Source organism: Notamacropus eugenii, chromosome 6 (genome assembly GCF_028372415.1).
Source record: "Notamacropus eugenii isolate mMacEug1 chromosome 6, mMacEug1.pri_v2, whole genome shotgun sequence".
NCBI lineage: Eukaryota > Metazoa > Chordata > Mammalia > Diprotodontia > Macropodidae > Notamacropus > Notamacropus eugenii.
In genome coordinates, this window is record NC_092877.1 from 18,885,048 (window position 1) to 18,908,834 (window position 23,787).

The following is a 23,787-nucleotide window of genomic DNA, read 5'->3' on the forward strand; positions in this document are numbered from 1 at the left end:
GTTTGGCCAGAAGGAAGGCGACAGATTTTTAAGGAGTCAGCTTCCAAGGCGCCATGCAAGGAAATGTGTGCGGGGGAAAGTCTCTGAGTTGGAGACTTGCTTTTTTGATTGTGAAAGAACTCTTCCATGTAGCTTTAGTGTGTGTGTGTGTGTGTGTGTGTGTGTGTGTGTGTGTGTGTGTGTGTGCGTGCGTGCGTGTGTAGAGGGGAGAGAGTGAAGGGTGGGGAATAGGAAGGAGGGTGAATGGTAACTGCAGACATTTGAAAGGTCAGAGATTTTTATCCTGGATGAGTCTTCCAGCTCTGACATCTCGTTTGGCCTTCCCTTTGGGGAAGTGGCTACTTTAGTCCAGTTGGCTTTGCCAACTCCCTGGTCTCCATTCTGAGATGCGTCAGCACGTCCGAGATGGGGCATCTCTTTGAGGTGACAGAGATAGCCACCAGTTATGGCTCCTGTCGAGGAGGGAAGGGATTTTCCTACCTTGTATTCACTGGATGTAGTAAACACTGGCAAGGCTCAACATTTACTGGGAATCAAGATGGGATTTTAAGAGGGGGGATGGAGGAGTTCCAGCCCAGATTACAGCTGTTTAAAAAAAGTTTTGTGAGGAGGTCGAGAACTTGGTCACCCAGCAGTGTAGGCCAAAACAACCAAATGATCTACTACTGATTTCCTTTTATGTGCTTTTGGTTGCTTAAGGCTGACTTCCTTTCATTTGTCTCCAACTTGTATGAATCCCTGTTGTAGAAATCTCTTCCCTCTCTCGGCTGTCCTCCACTTCAAATATTTCTTACGGAGAGAACAGATAACTGTTTTTAACCTGAAAAAGAACTTTAAAACGTTTTGGGGAGTTTGTGGCCTTGAGTCTTTTTTTAAAACTTCCTTTAAAAAATTTATTATTTTGTTTACTCACATTTTAGGATGGGCTTCTCTTACATATTTAAAACAGTATTTTTTAGCAAATTCTTGTTCCTAAATTTATTCTGTGTACCACACTACATATATATGTACACACATACTTACATGAGTACTTGTAAATGTACATGTATGTATACATGCACACATATGTATATGTGTGTATATGCATATATACATGCACATACATATATACACACCTATATATAAATTGAGAAGCTAGGAGACACAGTAGAGAACTGGACTTGGAGTCAGAAAGACCTGGGCTCAAATCCAATTTTATACTCTTACTGACTGTGTGACCCTGAGCAAAATCACTTAACCTCTGTCTGCCTCAGTTTCCTCATCTGTAAAATGGGCTGGAGGAAGAACTAAAAATCACTCTAGTGTCTTTGCCAAGGGAACTCCAAATGGAGCTGTGAAGAGTCAGACATGACTGAGCAACACTGATTCAGGGTAGTTGTGTGGATAAAATGGGATGATATTTGTAAAATGCTTTGAAAATCTTAAAGTGCAGTAATAATGTTAGCTATTATTATTATGCATTTATATACATAAAATATACATACACATACACATATACACACATAGAGAAATTCCTCTACTGGTACAAATATATACCCTCATACCCAAAAGAAGGGAGGGGTTGTGAGATCCAGGATTTTAAAGCCCCTTTCGATCTCTGTGTAGCCTCGATGCTTTCCCCATCTGATGGTATTTGCACTCTGGAGTTTTACTGTGGAGAAAATGCCACATTTGGAGTTGAAAGACTTTCTGTTCTCTGAGTCCAATATTTGTTGTTACGGGTATTCAGAGTACAGCTTTCTTTAAAAAGAAATACAGATTTGTTGGTTTCACCTTCAAAGGTTTGCAGTTCCATTCCATTCAACAAACACATATTAAACCCCTGTGTTATGTACAAGTTGTTGTGATCTGAGTCAGGGATACAAAGATTTCACACCCTCTCCCCCCTAAAAAGGAAACTAGCCCCTGCCTTCAAGGACCTTTCACATTCTTCTGGGGTGAAGGATAAAGCATGTCTATGGATAAACAAATACAAAACATATTCAAAGTAACACAGAGTGATTTTTGAGCTAAAGGAATACTGGTAAATTGTGAAAGTGCCCTTGGGTATAACCCTTGCTTTTTATCATTGTATTATGGACTCTTTTCTCAGCATCCATTGTTTCTCTAGTTTTGCTTGGAAAGGGGAAAGGATTTGGTAACTGAAGACCTGGTTTTAAATCCTAGTTCTGTGACTTACTAACTAACTCTATGACCTTGGGTGAGTCACTTTCTCACTCCAGGCTTCTGTTTCTTCTTCAGTAAAATGAGGGATTTGGATGAGATGATCTCACAGGGCCCTTTTAACTCCAAATTATGTTCCTACTTTCAGTTGGAAAGGTAGAGCTAGCTTAGTAGGCTGAACCTCCGAGAGTCCCCTGAGAATGATAGGAAGGATGTGGTTAAAACTAGACTGATCCGTAACATCACCACTGGGAAATCAGCCTGGGGTGTCTTCTGAACACTACCCTTCCCAATCCCCTCCTACCAGTTTCCAGTCTGGAATAATCGTTAGGAAGATAAGGATAATGAATAGGTCCTCCTCCTAGGATCCTGGTGAGATCTCGTCTCCTGAAGCAAAAGCCTACGTGGTAACTTGTGGGTAAATCATGGATCGAAGACAGAATTGTACAACTCATCGAAGACAGAGTCAGTAGTGACATAGAACCATAATGAAGTGGAGCATCTGGAGCTTTGCCTAGGGCACCAAAATTTTAGGTGGCATTGACAAGACAGAGCTTTAACTGCACATAACACCTAATTAATTAAAATAGGAAGTTAATGTGGCATTTTTTGCATCTCTCGCCTTACTCTCTTTAAGCATTTCAGAGTTCCCCTTTTGGGGGTGGGTGGGCACTGGTAGAAGTTGCTTGTTATGGCTCTATGGTGGAGCTTTGTTGGAGATGCTGTCTCCACCCCTCTTCCTGAAAGCGGATGTTCCCTAGAAGGCATCAGAATATCAATTTTTTTCCCAAGTCATGCCTTCCATTTTCTTTATTATTTATCTGTAGCAGTCATAATTCTACCACAAAACCGATAGTTGACTTCACAAATTTACATTTTACTTAAATAACCATTTCAATTTGAAGCTGTTTCTTTGAGGAAGACTTTGAGAAAAAAATCCTGTATCCAAGATCTAGTGACTTGAGTGCCAGTAACCTTTCTCTTTGCCTTGTCCCCTTTGAACTCAAGCTCAGGGCTGCCCAAACTGTGAAGTTCCTTTAGGTGCAAGTCATAGAGGTGTTTCCGTACCGAAGCTGAGTTTGAGAAGTCTGTCTCCTTCAACTCCTTAAAATCCCAAGATGTTTCCTGTGACATTCTAATGAATTAAAATGAAGAAGGATTCAGGGGATCTGGACAGGCCTAGGAGAACTGTCAGTTGGGCTGAGTGATTTTAGTGGGTGAGCAATATTTTTAAAAAGGGGAAAAAAATTGTCACAAAAATATACAGCTGCCTGGGGAATACAATGCTTGTTGGCTTAGATTAATGACAAGATGAATAAATGGATTGCCTGATGAAAAGGCGAAGGAGAACAAAAACCAGTTGAAATTGTGGAGGAGGTCTCTTATTAATGAACTGTCGGCCTAAAGAAAGTTAGCAGAGTCTCCTCCTGGAAATGCACTGGGCTGGCGCTTCTAATAAAAATCTGGGTCCTGCAGGAATTAATTACACCCACCTTACAGCAAAGAATTTCTGGAATTGTGCAATGTGGTGGCACAGACCAGCACGGCTGGCTGTTGCCAATGGGGAAACCGTAGGAAGGTTTAATTCTTCCTTTCTTTCTTTTTTGGAAGGGGGGATAATATGCAGGATATTATAGTAGCATAAAAGCCAGTCCGACAAGAGGATGAATGATGGGGGCCAACCTTTCTGACAAATGATGCTTTGCATACTTGGAGCTTGAAGTTACTTGACTTTTCATATGCAAAATCTCTTGGAATCTGATTTCCTCTTTATCATAGGGACCTGCCCTGGGGAGTTAAAGAATCATTTTAGACATGATTACATAAGACTCAGATGTGCTTTGCTTTGATTAATCAAACTGGGGAGAAAGCACTGGGCCCCCCTCATTTATTGGGCAATGGTGGCCATGTCCATCATCTCCCTGTGGAAGCCTCCTTCCTCAGGGTCCCATTTTCTGTTGGCCTGACAAAAATATCTTTTTAATTAAAGCTTGGTGTTGCTCATGCCTGGTGAAGCATGCCATGTAGAGAGGGCAGATTCTCAGGATTTGTGATCCATTATTGCTTAGTAGATGTTGTTCCCTACTCCAGTGGGATTCTGAGATGCCATATGTGATGAGTAAGGACTTTTTTCTATGCTTCTGTATGTAGCAGCAATGTTTCACAGTTGCTAGACTGCTGGGTTTGGAGTCTAGCCCTTAGTAGGTGCTTAATAAATGTTTACTGATTGTAGGCAAGTGACTTAACTTGCCTGTGAACTCCATGAAAGGAGCTATGTTTGTATCCCCAGGGCTTAGCCCAGTACCTGATCCATACTAAGTACTTGGTAAAAGCTTATTGACTTGTTGACCACCCTGGGTCTTGGTTTCCTTATCCGTACTGTATTGAACAGACAGTCTCTGAGGTCTCCTCATTGAAGTCACAGATGGATTGTGATTTCCAGTATCAACCAGCAAGCATTTCTGAAGTACTTACGTACTTCAGATGTGCCAGCCATCAGCTTCCCTCCTCTCCCAACATCTTTTCTTTTCTGGCAAAACACTCTCCAGATTGATTTTTGCTTCTATGTCACATCCATTAGTAATGACCAACCCGTCACTCTTCACTTGCCATCATTTCGGGCTACCAAAAACCGTGTGTCCTTCCTCTTTTGATCAAAACACCTTAATGAATTTTCATGAACACTTAATCTGCTGTCCTTTACGGTTTAGCTTCAGGCTTTTGACTTGAACTTGGAGTTACAGAATCCATGTGACCTTTCATACGATCTGTCTCTCCAGCCTTTGCCTCTATCTAAAGATCTCTTTAAAATCGCAAGTCTTTGTTTTCCTAAGGACATGGAAATGGTCCTTTCTTAGGATGCTGGATGTGGAGTCTGGTTTCAGAATAGGTTCATATCCCCTCTCTGACTCTCACTAGCTGTGAGACCCTAGACGAGTCACTTAATTTCCTCTCTGAACTTTCGTCTTCTCATCTGTAAAAGGGGGTTGAATAACACATCTATTAACCACCTCACAAGGGTACTGTGAGAGCCAAATAAGATAATGTGTATAAGATACACTATCACCTTAAAGCTTTCTAAGTGTCAGATACTAACACTGCTATTCCTACTGGGTCTTTGAATGACTCTAATGTCCAGAGGAATGTAACCTGAATGAATGATTCTGCTTTCCAGACCAGTGCAACCTGAATGGTGAAGAACCTTGAATTCATGACATAGGAATTTGTGGTGGATGAAGAAAGGACTGAGGAGTGGTGGGGGGACATAATAGGTATCTCCAAATATTTGAAGGGTTGGCAGAGGAAAGAGGAATTCTATCGGGTCCATTGAATGGCAGAAGTAGGAGTGATGGGCACACGTTCCAAGGAAGCCGATCTGGGTTTGATGTCAGGAAAGCCTTCCTAACAAGGAGAGCTGTCCAATCTGTGTTCTCTACAAGCATTCATTAAGCTCCTGCTACAGGCAGTCCCTGTGTCAGACCATGGCAAAGGTAGCCACCCCCTACACGAGGCATCCTTGAATTCTTTGTTATTGTTGTTGAGTTGTTTCAGTCATATCTGACTCTCTATGACCCCATTTGAGATTTTCTTGGCTAAGATACTGGAATGGTTTGCCATTTCCTTCTCCAGCCCATTTTATAGACAAGGAAACTGAGGCAAACAGAGCTAAGTGACTTGCCTAGGGTCATACAGCTAGGAAGTGTCTGAGGACACTCAAATTTGAACTCAAGTCCTGCCAACTCTGGGACTGGTGCTTTATCCACCATAACTCAAAGTCTTAGTGCCATTTTAATCTTTAATAGCTAACTAAGATCAAAACTGCTCTAGGCCTGGGGATACCCCATTTAAGTACATACGGAATAAATACAAATAAATAAAAAGGTAGTTAGATATCAGGTGATTCAAGAGGAAGGGCCCTAGCACTTGGGCCAATCAGAAAAAGCTTCATATAGAAGGTGCTCTCTGGGCTGCGTCTGAAGGGATGAGTGGGATCTATGGGGAGATGATAAATGAGTGCATCCCAGATTTGGGGTATGGACCCAAAGAACGGAGATGGGGAGAGCAGATAGAAAGCCCAAAGTGGAATGGGTGTTTGGAGAGTTTAGTCGGCCTCCTTAGGAGAAACCTTTCAACAGAAGGTGGGTGACAAATTACGAGAGATGTTGTAATGGGGATTCTTTTTGGGTATCGGTCAGACTAGGTGACTGACAAGGTCCCTTCCCCTGCCAAGAAGCTTGGACCTTCTGTGACTATGTTTCATACTTACAATAGGAAATGAAGGGTGGAAATTTTTTCTCTAGAGGAAAATGAAAATGTTGCTACATTTGGCAAGAAGAATTGTATCCATTTGGATTCTGATTGGGTAGATGGTACATTGGTTAGAATGTTGGCCTTGAGATTAGGAAGATCTGAATTCAAATCGAGCCTCTGACATTTACTAGCTGTTTGATTCTGGGCAAGTCACTGAATCTCAGTCTGTTTCAGTTTTCTCAACTGTAAAATGAGGATAATAAAGATAATGATAGTCATGTTAGTAATAATAATAACTCCTCCCTTCCTGGGTTATTGTAAGGCTCAAATGAAATCATATTTGTAAAGAACATAGCATGGTATCTGGTATAGAGTAGGCACTTAATAAATGTTTGTTTACTTCCTTCCTTCCTCTAACTCTGGCTATTTCTCTCACAGTGACAATCTGTACCAAATGACCTCGCAGCTAGAATGCATGACCTGGAACCAGATGAACCTAGGGGCCACACTGAAGGGGTAAGTTTGGACCTCTCACGGTCCTCTCTCAAGTGATTGTTCAGGGATAGTAACTTGATTTTGTCTGACCCAGTTTTAAGGTAATGGTGGGCATCAGGCAACAACTGTGGCATTCAGGTGCCTTTCTTTGTCAGGTAATTTTTTTGTGCGTGTGGTTGGTGATCTTTTGGATAATTTTAAGATTTTTTTAAAAAATTGCTTTTTGGGGTCTAATGTGCAACATTTTCCCTGGGCTATGGGCTTGGTGACAAAAATTTCAATTTCAATGTGGTCATTTCATATTAAATGCCTTGGAGTTCTCCAAACTTTTGTTCATTCAGCTGATTTTCCCCTAAAGTTCACATTTTGGAGGAAATGTTATTTACAGATGGTATGCATTATGCTTATCAAGATATGCTTTCAGTGTACAAAGTCCAGGCCCCAAATCTGTATTTGAGTGATGATGCTTTGGACAGTCAACAGTCAGATCTGCTTGAGTATGGTCCCACCCTCAGGCATCCACCCTGATTGATATTCTACTACAATAGGGAATGTATTACCTGTCTGATAACAGGTCCTAAGGTAACTTCAGCACCCACAGGAAGACGAGTAATTTGGAGATGGTTCTAGCTAGCAGGAGAAAACTCTTTCAAAGCCCCTCATCTCCTTACAATAGATGTTAGAACAAGGAAGGGTATCAGAAATCAGACCTGGCAGGGCTGGGGATATACCAAATTCTTTTGAGATGCCCCATCATCTTTGTATCTCTTAAGAAAACGTTGGCTCCTTGTTGGATTTCTAGGTAGGTTGGCTTACCCACCACCATGCATGCGCCATCCCCACCCTACCTCTTCTTCTTCTCTTCTAGACCTGCTGCTGGCAACTCCAGCTCATTGAAATGGACAGAAGGGCAAAGCAAGTGAGTGACTGATACTCTGGTTTCCAAAAGTAATGGTGCTGCCACTGGCATATGGCAGTAGGAGCATTACAAGTCCAAGCTGATGGAGGATGATCAGGGACAGTACCGTGGGGCCACTGGGGATGGGCTCAGAAACAGCAGGGGCCAAAGCCCAATATCTTGCTCTTTTTCTTGTGCTTGACTTAGGATTGTCATGGGAAGAGAATGATATAACACCTGAGATATGTAGTGATTGCGTGCCGTTTTCAGAGTCCAATAGATGACTCACTACTTTTCTTAGTACATATTTCACAACTATGTTCATTTTGTGGTGTTCTGCTTATTTCTCTTAGATCTACCACCTAAGGAGTGCCCGCTATATATACATGCTGAGCTCTGTATTTTTCTTCACTCACTTTTCTTCTCCTTTCTTTAAAGTTTTTTAGGGTGAACCGTTGACCTCCTCTCAAGTTCTGCCAAGACCTATATCTTTTAATTCCCTGATGGTTATGCTTTCTTCAGCCCCTGTCCCTAGGACTAGCCCTGTGGATTATTTTCTCATTCTTTCCATTCCCAGAGCCCAGGACCATTTCCCCTTTTTCTCTTCCCTTCTTAATTTTCTGGTACATCCAACAGCTTTCCTGATATTAAGGCTGGCATTTTGGATCTCGGATCCACCAATGCTTTGTTGCCAAATATTTCTCTGCTGCCCAGAGCTGCTTGTGGTCAATCAGGAACATCCTTACCTTCCTTATCTGTATGTTGGTTGTGGTGGTGTCCAGTTTTCCTTTCCCATTAAGTCAGCATCTTACTGTCTCCCACTTTCCTGTAGGCTGGAGTTGACAATATAAGAATTCTGTCTTTTGTATCTCCTCTTATCTTAAGTTTCCATGCTTCCAAGCACTGGCCATGCTTTCTCTTCTTTGGAATCCCTTAGTTGGCTTCTTGCCCTTTTCTCTTTCTTCAACTTGGGGTTTAAGAATTATTTCCCTTCCCTTTAAACCAAACCTACCCCACAGAAGAGGCTGAAGGTCATTGTGAGGTGTTCCATGTTTTTCATGTGTTATGCGTCTCAATACCATTCAAGATTTTAAAGGGATTTTACAAGGGATTTTGGAAATTTGCCAATGTAAAAGGTGGGTGGGTGGACTGGCAAAGAATTACCAAGAAACTCAATAACTTTAAAAGATCGCGGCTGTGATCTAATATTTGACCAACTGGATATAGTATCTCCTGGACTAATTCAGTAGGACTTATGCATACATACATACATACAGATAGATGTGTATGTATATGTAACAAGTCCTTTTGAGTATGCATATATGTCTATGTATATACAGATAAATTTAGGATGAAGTACAGACTTTTCAACAAATCTTAAAGAATTATATAATTATAATTGTATTTATTATAATTATTACAATTATTTTATTTATAATTATAACAAATATAATTATAACAGATATATTTATATTAATATTATTATTATATAATTAAAAATTTATAAATGTTACTATTGTTATGATTGTTAGTCATTAGTCTGCCTCCTTCTGTACTATCTGGAGGAAAAGACTTGCGGGTTTTTAAAAATCCATTGGTGGATTAAATCCATTTGGAAACAGGACTATTAAAATGCAAGATGATTCCCATATACCCAGTGTGTTCAGAAGCTGTAGATCTCCTATGAATAGTGTCCCATAGCACCGACAATGACCAAGAGTGGTAATATAGTGGTAATAGCTGCAGTTTAGCTCAACATGTGAAGGTTTTCAAAGTGCTTTCTACATGTTGTTTCATTTTGTTGTCACAATAATTCTGGGAAGTAGGTGCCATTATTATCCCCGTCTTATAGGTGAGGAAACCAGATGTTATGTGACTTACCCAAGGTCACACAACTTAGTATGTGATGTGGGAGTTGGACTCAGATCGTCCTGACTCCAGACTCAAAGCTCTGGGTATTGTGGCACTACCTAGTAGTTTAGACTTGCTGCATAAAAGCAGTCATTTGAATAAATACATATTAGTCCTTCCCATTGCATAGCACTTGGCCACTATTACTTCCTTTGGCCTCCCCCCCCCCCAAATTCTTGTGAGGGAGGCAGTTTACTTTTTTCTTCAATTATTTTTTTTGGAAGGGAGAAGGCAAGGCGATTGGTGTCAGGTGTCTGAGGTTGGATTTGAACTCAGGTCATCCTGACTCCAGGGCTGGTGCTCTACTCACTGTGCCACCTAGTTGCCCCCAGGAAGGCAGCTTACTGTACCCAGATTTACAGATTAGAAGGGTTCAAAGAAGTTATAGAACTTCCCCATACTCCCCACAGGGTATGCAGCAGAACAGGTGCACCCCGATTCTCTGACTTGTGTTACTCTGGTACTGTCCACTGTACTCTGGATCAGCAACTTTGGGGAACTCCCTTTCATAGAATAATAGAATGTTAGGTCTGGAAGGGCCCTTAGGACAATGAATCAACCAACCAATCCATCAATAAGTATTTTTCAAGCATGTGCTATGTGTCAGGCATGGTGGAGAGTGCTGGATGTGGAGTCAGAAAGACCTGAATTTGAATCCCGTATCAGATACATACTAGTTGTGTGACCCTGGGCAGATCACTTTACTTCTGTCTGCCTTAGTTTCTTCATCTATAAAATGGGGATGATAATATTAACCACCTGCCAGGGTTGTTGTGAGGACAAAATTAGATAATATTAGTAAAACACTTTGCAAACTTTAAAGTGCTATTTAAATTACAGCTATTGTTATTTTCATTGCCGTGGTGTTGTCATGCACTGTAGGAGTCTTATCACTTCTGAAGAGAGGCAACTACGAAAACGTCCCTGCCCTCCAAACGCGTCTGCTCTACTAGAGGGGAGACAACACTATGTGCATAAGAAAATATAAATAAACAAAACAAATGGAAGCTGGGCTGTTGGAGAAATAGAAAGGCTCCTTAGGACACAGATCATAGTATGTCAGGCTAAAAGGGACCTTACAACCTAGAATACAGAATATCGGAGCTGGGAAGGAAATTAAAAGCCAGAACCTAGAATGTCAGATCTGGAAGACTCTAGAACAGAGAACATGGAATGGCAGAGTTTGGTGGGATATTGGAATATGGAATATGGAATGTTGGAATAGAAAGCAAGCATTCAAACAAAGGACATAGTACATCAGAGCCGAGAGGGCCTTCAACCATAGAATGTCCAAGCTGGAAGGGATTGAAGGATCACTAGCCTGACTTCTTTGGGCACATTATAGATTTGTGATTTTATGCCACTATGAGTCTTCACTACTATTTCTATTATGAAAATTACATGTTTGTATCATAAAAACTGGGATGCCATGGCGGAAGATCAAAAGTATCTGCATAACCCTGATAGAAAAAAAATCTGATTTAGTCAGTCAATTGGTCCAAATCAGCTCTTTGCTTTGATTGTGGAGACCTTGGTGTCAACCTTTAATGCCTGTGATATTGAATGCAAAAACCCTTCCCCATCAGTGGTACAGAATTATCTTTGGGATAAAAGTATGTATCAGATAACTGCAGTGAGGAAAGTTAGAGGTATTTGTCTTTAAAAAACAAACAAAACCTTAGCCTGTGACTTGGGTTTTAAATAGAAGTTTGAAATAGCTGGAACATTTGAAGAGTGAGAGAACCCACTTGGGCCAGGGGAGGTGGGACTCAAACTGATTCTGAATGGGAGATAAGTGTTCTAAAAGGCAGGAATAAGGATGTAGTACCTTGCAAGTGCTGAACTTAATCCATATGAGTACACAGAAGAGGCAGGAGATAGCATGGCAAGTTTGGGGAAGTCTAGCCAGGACATGGCATGCATGAAGGGGAATAACATGAAATCAATCTGGAAATGTCAGAGCCCAAGGGAGGAAGGTCTTCAGGGCAAGGTCTAGGAATTTGTATTTTATGCTAGAGACAAAGGTGTGAGCAGGGGAATGACATGGTTACGATGCCTGGCATATGACAAATGTTTGATAAATGCCTATTGATTGGTGGTCAAGGCTGTGCTACCTTTGAAATCCAGGAATAGGCATTTCTTATGGCTGCTAATATAGGACATGCTATTCCTGTCTGAATTCAAGGCAGGCATAAGATATTTTAGGATGCTCATTGCCTCCCATTGCCCCACCAAAAGACTATTAGATTTTTAAAAAGTGGGACTCTTAAGGAAAGATGAGTTTTAAGGGGATTATTTCTGTGGTATGTCACTGTGTGTAATTTAAAAAATACTTTGCTTTTCTGTTCAATTTGGAGTTTTAAAAAGGAACCATCTTTCCTCCATTTTCTTCATGGTTTCTGGTTTCTAAAGGATTAAAAAAAAAAACCAGGCTGTTAAACTAACACTGTTAGATACTGTTTTGTCTTTTCTGGAGAAAATATCCTGCAAAATGGAGAAACACATCAACCTTGACTGGGGTCCAAGCTATTAAAATGAGGAAGAGGTTATCCTCCAGGGACTTGGGAAGGGGGAGTGGGAAATCCAACACAATGGAAATATGGACGGAGTATGCAGCAGAACAAATGTTCCCTTGCATGTCCAAGAAGTTCACAGCCAGTGAGGAGCACAGAGTATTTGACCTGTGGATGTTTTCAAGGAGGAAAACACCAAAAAGATTGAGAGACAGAGACAGAGAGGGAGGGAGGGAGGGAAGGAGGGGGAGGGAGAGAAAGAGAGAGAGAGAGAGAGAGAGAGAGAGAGAGAGAGAGAGAGAGAGAGAGAGAGAGAGAGAGAGAGAGAGAGAGAGAGAGAAAGAGAGAGAATTGAGATGAGTGATCGATGGTAAAAATAAGGCTGACGTTTTGGTAGGGCCAAGACTGTAGAATCTGTAGAAAGTCAGCACTAGACATGGTCTCATCACTGAGACTCTGCCAAAGGAGTTATCTGTTTCTTCTGGCCAAGAGTTACAATACACAGCCCAGCACCTCCAATCTCAGGCTCAGTGAACATAAGGTACCCTTCCAAGAGATTTCCATCTTGAAAATGAATGGCCTGTTTCTAAGTGGCTCCTGAGGGGCTTTGGGCTTGAGATGCAAGGCAAAGATGGAGAAGTTTTCCTCCATGAAAATCCACGCCCCTGACTCTCCTCTTTCCTCCACCATTCTTGATTTCTCTAATGCAGTTCTGTTTGCTCTTGAGTTCTTCATTAATTATCTTCTTGTCTTCGGCTTGGCTGAGGTCTGTCAGCCATAATGTGGAGAACAAAGGAGGAGACTCTTGGGTTTGTGGAATAGGAAATGGCTGGTTATGATTTAATGTCGAGTCCCTTGTTCCTCTCACTTACAGTAGACTAATTCAGTAGCTTCTCCAACTCCCCACTTCTCTCTTTTCTGTTTCCCCCACTTTTCTCCCCCTTTCCCACTCATTTCCTTCTGGGATCTTATTCAGTTTAGACCATTTGCCCAATTTATAGACAATTACCCTAGCAAACATGAACACACAGACTATTAATGAGTTCTCATCTTAAATAATTTGACAAGACCCCCAAAGCATGCTAGCACTTGCCAGAACATGTTTAACCTTATTCATTCTTTTGTTTCCCTTTTTTCTTTTTAAAAATATTTTATTCCCCCGTTACATGTTAAAATAAATTTTAACCTTTGTTCTTTTTTTAAGTTTTGAGTTCCAAATTCTGTCCCTCCTCCCCTCCCCCATCCCAGATGGTAAGCCATCTGATGAAGGTTATACATGTACAATCACATAAAATGCTTCCATATTAGTCAGTTTGTACAAGATAATTTAAACAAAACAAAACAAGGGAAAGAGTGAAAAATAGCATGCTTCAGTCTGTATTCAGACAATCTAAATTCTTTCTCTGGAGGCAGATAACCATTTTCATTATGAATCCTTCAGAATGGTCTTGGACCATCGTATTGCTGAGAGGAGCTAAATCCTTTACAATTCTTCATTGGACAATATTGCTCTTACTGTGTACAATGTTCTCCTGGTTCTGCTCTCTTCACTTTGCATCGGTTCAGGTTTTTCTGAAATTCACCTACTCATCATTTCTTATCCAGCTCAGCTACTTTTTAGCTGTGTGTCCTTGGTCAAGTCACTTCACTTTTCTCATCTCCAATTCCCTCATCTTTAAACTGAGGGGATTGGAGAAGATGATCGCTAAGATTCTAAGTCCTATGATCTTAAGGGCTCTCAGATCAAAGTTTGATACCTATTTCTTCCTTTCAAATCTTCCTAAAGACTTACTAACAGGAAGCATGCTGTGAATTTTCAGTAGAATAATTTAAATTATTACTTTTTGCCTCTAGGAACAATGTAGGTATGGAAGGCATTGGAAAAAAAGTTGTCCAACAAGCAGTTGCTCTACAGCAGTGGTGTTAAAATTGACTTGAGAAAACCACACATTGGCATTGTCTGTGTCCTATTGCAGTTTTCCTTATTTTGTTAAATATTGTCCAATTACATTTTAATCTGGTTGGGTAGAGGGTGGGTGGGAAGTGCTGCCACATACAGCAGGTATGTTTGACACCTCTGTTCAAAACAGCTGTTAAATTATTTTTACAGCTTTTCCCCCTTATTGATAAGTGAGAAGGGACATTCATTTGTTCTTCATTTCTAAGTCTCTGATTTTAATGTGAAATAGGTTCAAAGTACAAAGTGGTGAGTTTAGAGGAACTCCTTCCAAATGGCAAGCAGAATCATTTCAAAATTTGCCGTCTTTACCTTTAGATTTACATTCCAGTCAAGGTTTCCCTTCCCCGAAAAGTGATGGTTTAAAAAAAAATCCCTTAGAGAAAGTGGAATTCTTTTCCATTTAAATGATACCATTTGAGAACTCCATACAAAGACTAAAATAGAAGCTGGGGATCCATTGAAACACAAAGTAATACAAAGTAATTTCACATAAGGAATGTTGGACTTGAAGGGATGAGAGCCTCAGTTTCCTCATATGTAAAATGAGGGTGTTGGACTAGATGACGTCTATGGTTTATTCCACCCCCATACAATTGGTTGCCAAGTCTTGTCCTTTCCACTTTCACAGCATTTCCCATGTCTTGTTTCCTTTCTCTTACTCTACAACCAACCTAGCTAAAACCTCTATCACCTCTTCCCTGGACTATTGCAACTGTCTTCTGATTGGCCTCCTTGCATCTACTCTCTCTCTGCTCCAAATGATCTCTCACACAGATGCTAAATAGAAATTTGTAAAGCCCAAGTCTGTCATTCCACTTACCCACTGAAGAAGATCCAGGGGTTGTCTATTGCTTTTAGGATGAAATGTAATTTTTTTATTTAGCATTTCATACTCTGACTGTAGCCTGTTTTTCCAGAGAGAGGGAGGGAAGGGAAGAATAAGAGAGAGAGAGAGAGAGAGAGAGGGAATGTAGTGGAGGAGATAAGAGTCTTGGCCTCAAAGTCAGGAAGGCTAGGGTTCAAGTCCCATTTCTGACTCATAGTGTCTGTGAATCCCCAGGCAAGTCACATAACTCCTCAGTGCTCTAGACAACTGTCTGAGATCCTGAGGTGCAAAAGGAAAGCTGACTTGTGTCTATGAAGGCAGGTCCTCCAGGAACTCCCTACATTACTGAAAAAAAGGCAAATGAAAATGGGATGGGGAGAGGCTCATACTACTAGGTGTAGAGATGAACATCAGAACCTGAATTCCATTTCCCAGGATGTGCCCAAGCCTACAATCTTCCCAGGGTGCTTGCTTTCATCCTGATTGGAGACAATAACCAGGTGAAGACAAGATGTCACCACCCCCTGTGTTTAAGAATGGGAGAGCTGAGACTTCCCTAGCCAATAACAGAAGGTGTGTGAGAGAGATCACAGGCCTTAGGTTTTTCCTTTTTGAATATTCATATGACATGCTAATTGTTTTCAGAAAATGCTATTTATTTTCAACGTTTCCCATTGATCTGGCTTTAGGACACAGTTCTGCTTTTCCTCATCTGTAGGGTTCTATCCTACTTTTTTTTTAGAGGAAAAAAACCTCTTCTCATGTTCTGTAGAAGATCAAAATGATCATTATTATTATTTTAAAAAATGATTGCGCATATAGTAGTGATCTTCTGGGCTGCAATTGAATGTTCAATGGCTTAGATATTAGAATTTAGGTTCTATGGGGCCTGCTTTTACAAATACCAAGGAAGACTGTGAGGCAAGTTTTCCTTGGTTTATTTTTCAACTGCCTAGGAAAAAAAATATGTAAGGCCAGGTTCAGACTATTGTAGGAAATGAAGTCACTAGATGTATGGGGGACTGAGAACTATTCTTGCTCCCTTGTTGCCTTCTGATTATCAGGAGAAAGTGCTTACAAAAAAAACCAGGGAGAATTTTTATTCTTCCTGGGACAGTGAGGTGGCACACTTAATGGCTGTTTGCCTCAGTTTCCTCATCTGTAAAACGGGTATAACAATGGCATTTATCTTGCAGGGTTGTTGTGAATATCAAATGAGATGATAATTGGAAAGCACTTAGCATAGAATCGAGCACATATTAGGTGCTATTATATGTTAGTTGTGGTTAGAGGAATCACATACTAGCACTAATTAAGAAAGCCATATTGAGAGTGAGATCAATGAGCCTTTGCTTCAGAGTGCTGAAATTTAGAGCACAGACGTTTAGTGCAGAAGTTCTTTTCAATCAACAAGCATTTATTAAGCGCCTAATACAATGCAGTGCTAGATCCTAAGTATATGAAGATAAAAAAATAAAATGATTTTGTCTTCAAAGAACTTTTATTCTATGGAGGCTTTAACACTCTAGAAGCCACTGCCTCCTACAGGAAACCTTCCCTGATTACCCCTCCCCTCATGCTCAGACTAATTTGACTCAATTCCTGCTTGTGATATTCTTACATTTTGAATTGCAGGGTTGATCTGAAGGTTCATTTTGTTTTGCTTGTCCTGCACCGAAATGCCTCAATATTGTTTTGCTGGTTAGGTTTGATTTTTATTCATCAATCTTGAGTCCTAGAATGGCAATTTAGGCATCCTGAGCAGGGCATGTCATGGGCTTCCCTCCTCAGCTCCCTCTTTCCCCCACAATTCTTTGCCATTAGCATTAAAAATGAACAAAATATTATTTCCAATAAAGAAAAATGAAATAGTCAAACAGAGAAAGCTCACAAAGGCTCAATGGCCCAGTGTTCTGGTACCATATCTGCATACGAATGACATGGTCTAGATATTCCAGAGAGCAAGGTCACATTCAGTTCCCAAAACACCTGTATGTTACCCATGAAAAATGGCTCTGGTAGCTGCCCCATGTTGAGAAAAGCTAACCATCGCTATTAGTTTCTAAACAATGAATCCCATCATATGTACATAGTAAGAGACAGGGCTAGAATTTTCAGCTCAGCTCATTATCCACTGAATATCCAGGATTATCCACTAATCAAGCATTTATTACATAACTAATATGTGACAAGCTCTGTACCTTGGGGCAGCTAGGTGGTGCAGTGGATAGAGCACCAGACCCGGAGTCAGGAAGATTCTTCTTTCTGAGTTCAAATCCAGCCTCAGACACTTGCTCACTGTGGGACCCTGGGCAAGTCACTTTACCCTATCTGCCTCTGTTTCCTCCTCTGTAAAATGAGCTGTAGAAGGAAATGGCAAACCATTCCAGCATCTTTGCCAAGAAAACTCCAAATGGTGTCATGGAAAGTCAGACACAACTGAAAAATGACTGAGCCAAAAGACAAAAAATGAAAGAGTCCTTGCCCTCAAAGACCTTACATTCTATCAGGAGAGATACATATACATCCCTAAGTATATACCAAATAAAGAGGCCATAGCTTTAGAGCTGGGAGGGACCTTACTGTAAATTTAGTCCAATGTCCTCATTTTGCAGAAGAGAAGGCTTTTTTGTTGTTTTTGTTCAGTCATTTTCAGTTGTGTCTGACTCTTCATGACCTCATTTAGGGTTTTCTTGGTAAAGATACTAGAGTGGTTTTCCATTTCCTTCTCCAGCACATTTTACAGAGGAGGAAACTGAGGCAAACAGGGTCAAAGGACTTGCCCAGGGTCACACAGCTTGTGTCTGAGGCTAGATTTGAGCTCAAGTCTTCCTGACTCCAGACCTGGCATTTAGGTCTAGAGAATTTAAGTGACTTGATTGTATCACTTGCTTAAAGAAACACAGGTTATAGTAAGTGGCAGACGTGAAAGGAGAACCAGGTCTCTGACTTCAAAACATTGTCTCACCCTGCTGAAAGAATAACCTTCCTAATAGGCCACTCTGACATTAGTGTTTTTTTTTTAAAGTTCCTATGAACTTCCATTGCCCTATCAAATAATATACAGACTCTGGATTCCAGCTTTAAGGTACTCACCCTCTGCCCCCAACCTGCCTTCCTCTCTTATTTCCCACTGATACTCTGTGTTTTACCCAAACTGGGTTACTCTGCATCTGGTGTTCTCATCCTGCCCTCTCTGAACCTTTGTTCACACTTTCACACACCTCCTGGAATGGATCTCCCTCCCTCCAAGTAATTTAATCCTTTCCTTCCTTCAAGGCCCAACTCAGCTGCTACCTTGTAGAGGATGTCTTTCCTGATTAGCCTCTCCCCACCTGAAGTTGATCACTCCCTCCTCAGATTTCTATTACTTTGTCTAATCTTTCAATTTGCACTTCTCATATCCTTCCTGGTCATAGCTATTTGTATACATTCTTCCCAATCTCCTCTCTATTGTATTATAAGCTCCTTCCGAGTAGGAGATATGTCCTGTTTTATCTTTGAATCACTAGTGCCTCACACATGTGACACTCTAGGTGCTTAGAGGGAGTTTGACATGACCTTGATAATTTGAGGAGGAGGAGATGGATAGTATTATAGGGCAAAGAGCATTGGCTTTCAAGTCAAGAGGCTTGGTTTCTAAGATTCTGCCTCTGTGACTTATTATCTATAAGACCTTGGTCAAATAAGTCCCTTAATCTCCAAGACTTAGTTTCCTTAACTGTAAAATGGAGAGGATTGGCTTAGATAAGACTTCTGAGTCCCCTTATAGCTCTAAATCCATGATCGTGTGTGCCTGTGACAGACAACCACAGGGACCAAAAGTATTTCCTGGAGAAGAAACCCATTTAGTTTACTCATATGTCAGATGGGGATGAAAATATCTTCACTACCAGCCTCACAGAGCTGTGATGAGGAATATGTTTTGTAAGTCTTAAAGCATCAGAGACATGGAAGTTGTTATTATTACTGCTTCAGTTTTGTTATGAAAGTATCCCTGGGAAATTCTGCTTCATGGTCCTCCTGGAGCTCATCTACGTGCTCCAGATTAGAGGGAATCAATCAATCGACAAGCATTATGAAGCTTCTTCTGTTTACCTGGCACTGTTCTAGGTACTGGGGAAACAAAGAAAATGAATGAAATTATCTCTATTTGCAATGAGCTTACAAGCAAACACTCTGTGGATTTGGGAACATTCTGCTTTTCCATAATTTTGTGCTTTGGTTTCCTCACTCCAGACAAAGTCCCTCGAACTCCACCTTTGAGGATGTCCACTGGGGTGATGGTCTCACTTCCTGCAGAATTTGGAGCTAAACAAAGGGGCAGAAAGAGCTTCATGGGTCTTATCAGCCAAGAACTTTGATGATGTCATCTCTTTCTTAGCTGCTTCCCATGCACACTTGGCCAACAATATTAACTCGTTTCCTCATGACTTTGACCTGGCCTCTCCTTTCCCAGATATCCACCAAGTAGCTGAGTGCTGTAATGGATGGAATGCTGGAGTCAGGAATACCTGAATTTGAATTCTGCTTCAGACACTTGCTAGTCATGTGACCCTGGGCAAGTTACTTAACCTGCTCAATGCCTCAGTTTCCCCATCTGTAAAATAAGCATAATAATGACCCCCACGGTTGTCAAGAGGATCAGATGAGCTACCATATGTAGAAGCCTTTGCGAACTGTACAGTGCCGTATAAATGCTGGCTATTATTTTTAGAATGTTTTCAGGTTTGTAATGTCAGAGACTGGACGCTAAATTTTTTTAAATGCTTTTTTTGCTTTTTTTATAACCATAATAATCACCTGATATAGCCTACCCTAACCTCCAGACTAGAATCTCCCATGGCAACAAAGAAAAACAGTTAAACAGAGCCACAGAGACATATCTGCCAGCACATGAAACGTCTTGTGCTGTCTCCTCCTCCCTGCCCCTCTCTGGAGAGGAGAGAGGTGTGCTTGGAGAGGTCGGGTGCCTTTTAGCGTTCTTTTCTTTGACATGGTTGTGTGTTTGCTGTTCTCCAGGGATGGCTTTCCTCATTCTGCACACATTCACTGGAGATTTCTCATGTTTCTCTAACTTCTTCAAATCCACCATTTCTTACAGCCCAATTCCATTCAGTTTCTCCAATACTGTTTGCTCATGGATGATGGATACTCTGGGTGATGGATTCTCCTCCCCTTCTATTTTTTTATGTTCTTTTTCAATTTTGATCTGTCTCCTTGAAAAACCGAGGTTTTTATGGGTGATGATTTTAGCTTAGAGAAAGCGAAGAAGGGAGTGAGAAAACAAGCATTTCTTAAGTACCTACTGTGTGCCAGATGCTAAACCAAGCACTTTATAAATATCATCTCACTTGATCCTCTCATCAGCCCTAGGAGGTAGGTGATATTATTATCATTGGGCACATTTTATAGTAAAGGAAACTGAGGTAGAGAGCAGTTAAGTGACTTGCCCAGGGTCACACAGTTAATAAGTATCTGAGGCTGGATTTGAGCTCATGTCTTCCTGATTCCAGGTTTAGAACTTTATCAACTGAGTCACCAAGCTGCCTCAGAGAGATAGCTGAGAAGAGATACCACACACTTCTCCAAATTTGTTATTATGATTCCACACCAAGAAGCCAGATGAGCCTTTCTCAAAACCCCAGGCAGGGCTGGAACTAAAGGGAGAATACTAGAGCAGCCCCTCCTCCAAACCCCTTCTAATAGCTGGGTCTCCAGTTTGTCTAGTAGAGGTTGAGGAGGCTACCTTCCCCTGTCGAGGCTACCAAATTCCTCATCTATAAGATGAGAGAGTTGAATTAGATTACTGTTAAGGTTTGTTTTGGCTCTAAATTCTGTGATTTACATCTAGGTCATAAAGAGCAAAATGAAGGACACATTCTCCATGACTTCTAGCTGCCTAGGCTATGTCATATATGTCATAGCTGCCTATGACATGTAGGCAGTGTGGTGTAATGGAAAGAGCTGAACTTGGAGTCTGGGTTCAAATCCTGCTCTGCTTACCGCTTTTATGACCTTCAGCTACTTCACCTCTTGGGCCTCAGTTTCCTCACTTGTAAAATAAAGACTTGGATGATCCTTCTAGCTCCATATCTATGAATCTGTGAAATAAATATAATATGAATTTTCAATGTCTAGGAGGGCTCCAATTGAGAAGTGTGAAAGATTTGAGGAGATAGAAGGGATGAAGTGGAGAATCAGAGAAAACTTCAGGAAGGAAATTATACCTGAGTTAGACCTTGAAGGAAAGGGAAAATTTCAACAAGTAGAAATGTCAGGGAAGAAGCAGGGCAACCCCTTCTTTGAAGTGGGAGTTGGGTGTGTCAGTGAATGAAGCTGAGGGAAATCATAAGATCATACATCCAAGGCTGGAAGGGATTACCTTGTCCAATCTTTCATTGTACAGATGAGGAAACTGAGGCCAAGGGAAGTGACTTTGCTTATTCATGGTCATATAGGTGGTCAGTGTCAGAGGCAGAATTCGAACCCAGAGGCAATATTCTCTCCTTTATACCACAATTTGAGAGTAAGATTGGCAAATGGAGCCTTTAGTTAGAAGACTGAGTATGTATCAAGGAAGGTGTGTAAAATTAAGCTAGAAAGACTGATTGGAGCCATGACATGGAGGCTCTTGAATACTAGGTTTGAGGAGTTTCCATTTTATTGGTTAAACAATGGGGAGCCATTGGAGGTGCTTGAGCAGGTCAGTGACATGACATTTGTGCATTGGGAAGATGATTTTGGCTATGGTGTGAAGTGGCCCCTTAGAGAAGAGAGAGCAGAAGCAAAAAGACCAATGAGGATCCAATTGTAATGGTCCAGGCAAGAGGTGACTGGGTCCAGAGTGAAGGTCATAGCCATGGGAGTGGAAAAGAAAGGACTGACCCATGAGATTTCATTCAGTTAGAGACAATAGAACTATGGCAACTCATTGAATGTGGGAGGTGGAAGAGAGGGAAGACATCACAGACTCTGAGCCTTGGCAACTGGGAAAATCAGGCAGCTAGGTGACTCAGTGAATACAGTGCTGGGTCTGGAGTCTGGAAAATGTGGGTTCAAATATGGCCTTAGACACTTACTAGCTGTATGACCATTGGGAAGTCATTTAACCTGTTTGCCTCAGTTTCCTCATCTGTTAAAAATGAGGGAGAGAAGGAAATGGTAAACCACCCCAGTATATTGGCCAAGAAAACCACAAATGAGCTCACAAAGAGTCAGAAACAACTGCAAAGGTGATTGAACTGAAATTGGAAGAGTCAGTCATTAAAACACATCTCTATGCCCTTTCTGGCTTCTGGTAGGAACGTAGATAGAGACCATGGAGGTCATCTAATCCAGCCTAGCCATTTTACAGATGAGGAAACTGAGGCTAAGTGATAGCCCCACACCTATAGTATGAAGCTTCTTAGGAAGTTTTATGGTGGGAAGTGAAGTTCCTACTTCTGCTAGGGTTGGAAGAAGGATTTGAAAACAGGTCTTTCTGACGCCACAGTTCCACCATCTCTCCCTATTCCATCCTGCTTAAAGTAGGAGTCAGGGAGACTTCTAATTTATAAATCCAGATTCTACTCACTGGGGGTGCATAGAACATGGGTTCATTGTGCCAGCCCATGGCGGGGAGGGGAACATTCCCAATGACCATCTCTCTGGGGGCCTTCACCCACCTTCCCTAACCCCCCACCCCCATTTCTTGTAGATTGGTGGGAGGGATCCTTCTCAGCTTAAGTGTTTTTCTTAACTCTTCTAGATTCTCCTGAGTGCCTTGATCAGGAGGGGGAGATTATTCTAATGGGTTTTTTGGGGGGGAGGAGGGTGTCAGGGATTTCTCTGCGGCCAGTCTGAATCAGGCACAAAGGGTTAAACTAATCTGGAAAGCCGATCTGGGAGTTAAGTGGAGCTAGGCCACTGATTTGTAATCCCCACTGCTCAGGCCATGGCATCTATTCTTGTAAATGTCATCACTTTCTTGGTGCTATCTGGTAACATCTGAGTCATGAGGTGCTGACAAAGATCCAGGGGACTTCAAGTTAAACTTGAGGCATTCTGCTCATTCCTAAGATGCTCTTGCCCGCCTGGTCTGCCATTTGGATGGTAAACACTCCCCTTGGAGTCCTCTCTGCTCACCCTGTGAGAGGCAGACTCTCCCAGATATGGGCCTCAGGAACTAAGAGCTTCTTATCCATTCCAAGCCACCGTGGATGAAGCTGGACAAAAAGCAAAGGCCAGGGGGTTGAATGAGCAGTTTGCTCCCATGGTCCAGCACTGCATTTATGCTGGTTTGGCTTCCCCTCCCCCTCCCAGGGCAAAGACCAAAGGCAGAGTCTGTTTTGGGGGGCTTTTAAAGGATTTCCCCCCTTGGATTGGAAGCTTGGTGTCTCCAAAAGGGAGCTGTGAATTTCATGAATTCTTCTTTCTTTATGCTTGCAGTCATACCACAGGATATGAAAATGATAACCACGCCACTCCAATCCTCTGTGGAGCCCAATACAGGATACACACTCATGGTGTCTTTAGAGGAATACAAGTGAGTATTTCCTACTCACCCCCCCTTCCCCCAAACTCACCTTTTGGTTCTTCACTGACTATTTGTTGGGTGTTCGGTAATCTGTTGCTAATTTTAGGGCACCTCTTGTTGACAGCAAGGATCCCCATCCTCCAGATAAGCTGGTTTCCTACTCCTCCGCAAGCCAATATAAACTCTATGACTCAAACCAAGATCCTTCCTGCCCTTTCCTCTTCTTCAACTTTCCTTTACCTTGAGAGGCTG

General features: G+C 41.5%; 1 protein-coding gene across 5 annotated transcripts in view; it reads left to right on the forward strand.

The window, feature by feature from the left end:
- WT1 (WT1 transcription factor) overlaps nucleotides 1-23,787 on the forward strand; it is a 63,579-nt gene that overhangs the window by 20,362 nt on the left and 19,430 nt on the right. For 3 of the 5 annotated variants that reach the window (XM_072619238.1, XM_072619239.1, XM_072619242.1), the window contains 3 exons: nucleotides 6,853-6,930; nucleotides 7,778-7,828; nucleotides 23,448-23,544. In XM_072619238.1, coding sequence (XP_072475339.1) covers nucleotides 6,853-6,930; nucleotides 7,778-7,828; nucleotides 23,448-23,544 — 226 coding nt within the window. The remainder of the gene's footprint in view (nucleotides 1-6,852; nucleotides 6,931-7,777; nucleotides 7,829-23,447; nucleotides 23,545-23,787) is intronic. The other 2 variants (XM_072619240.1, XM_072619241.1) reach the window with 1 other exon arrangement.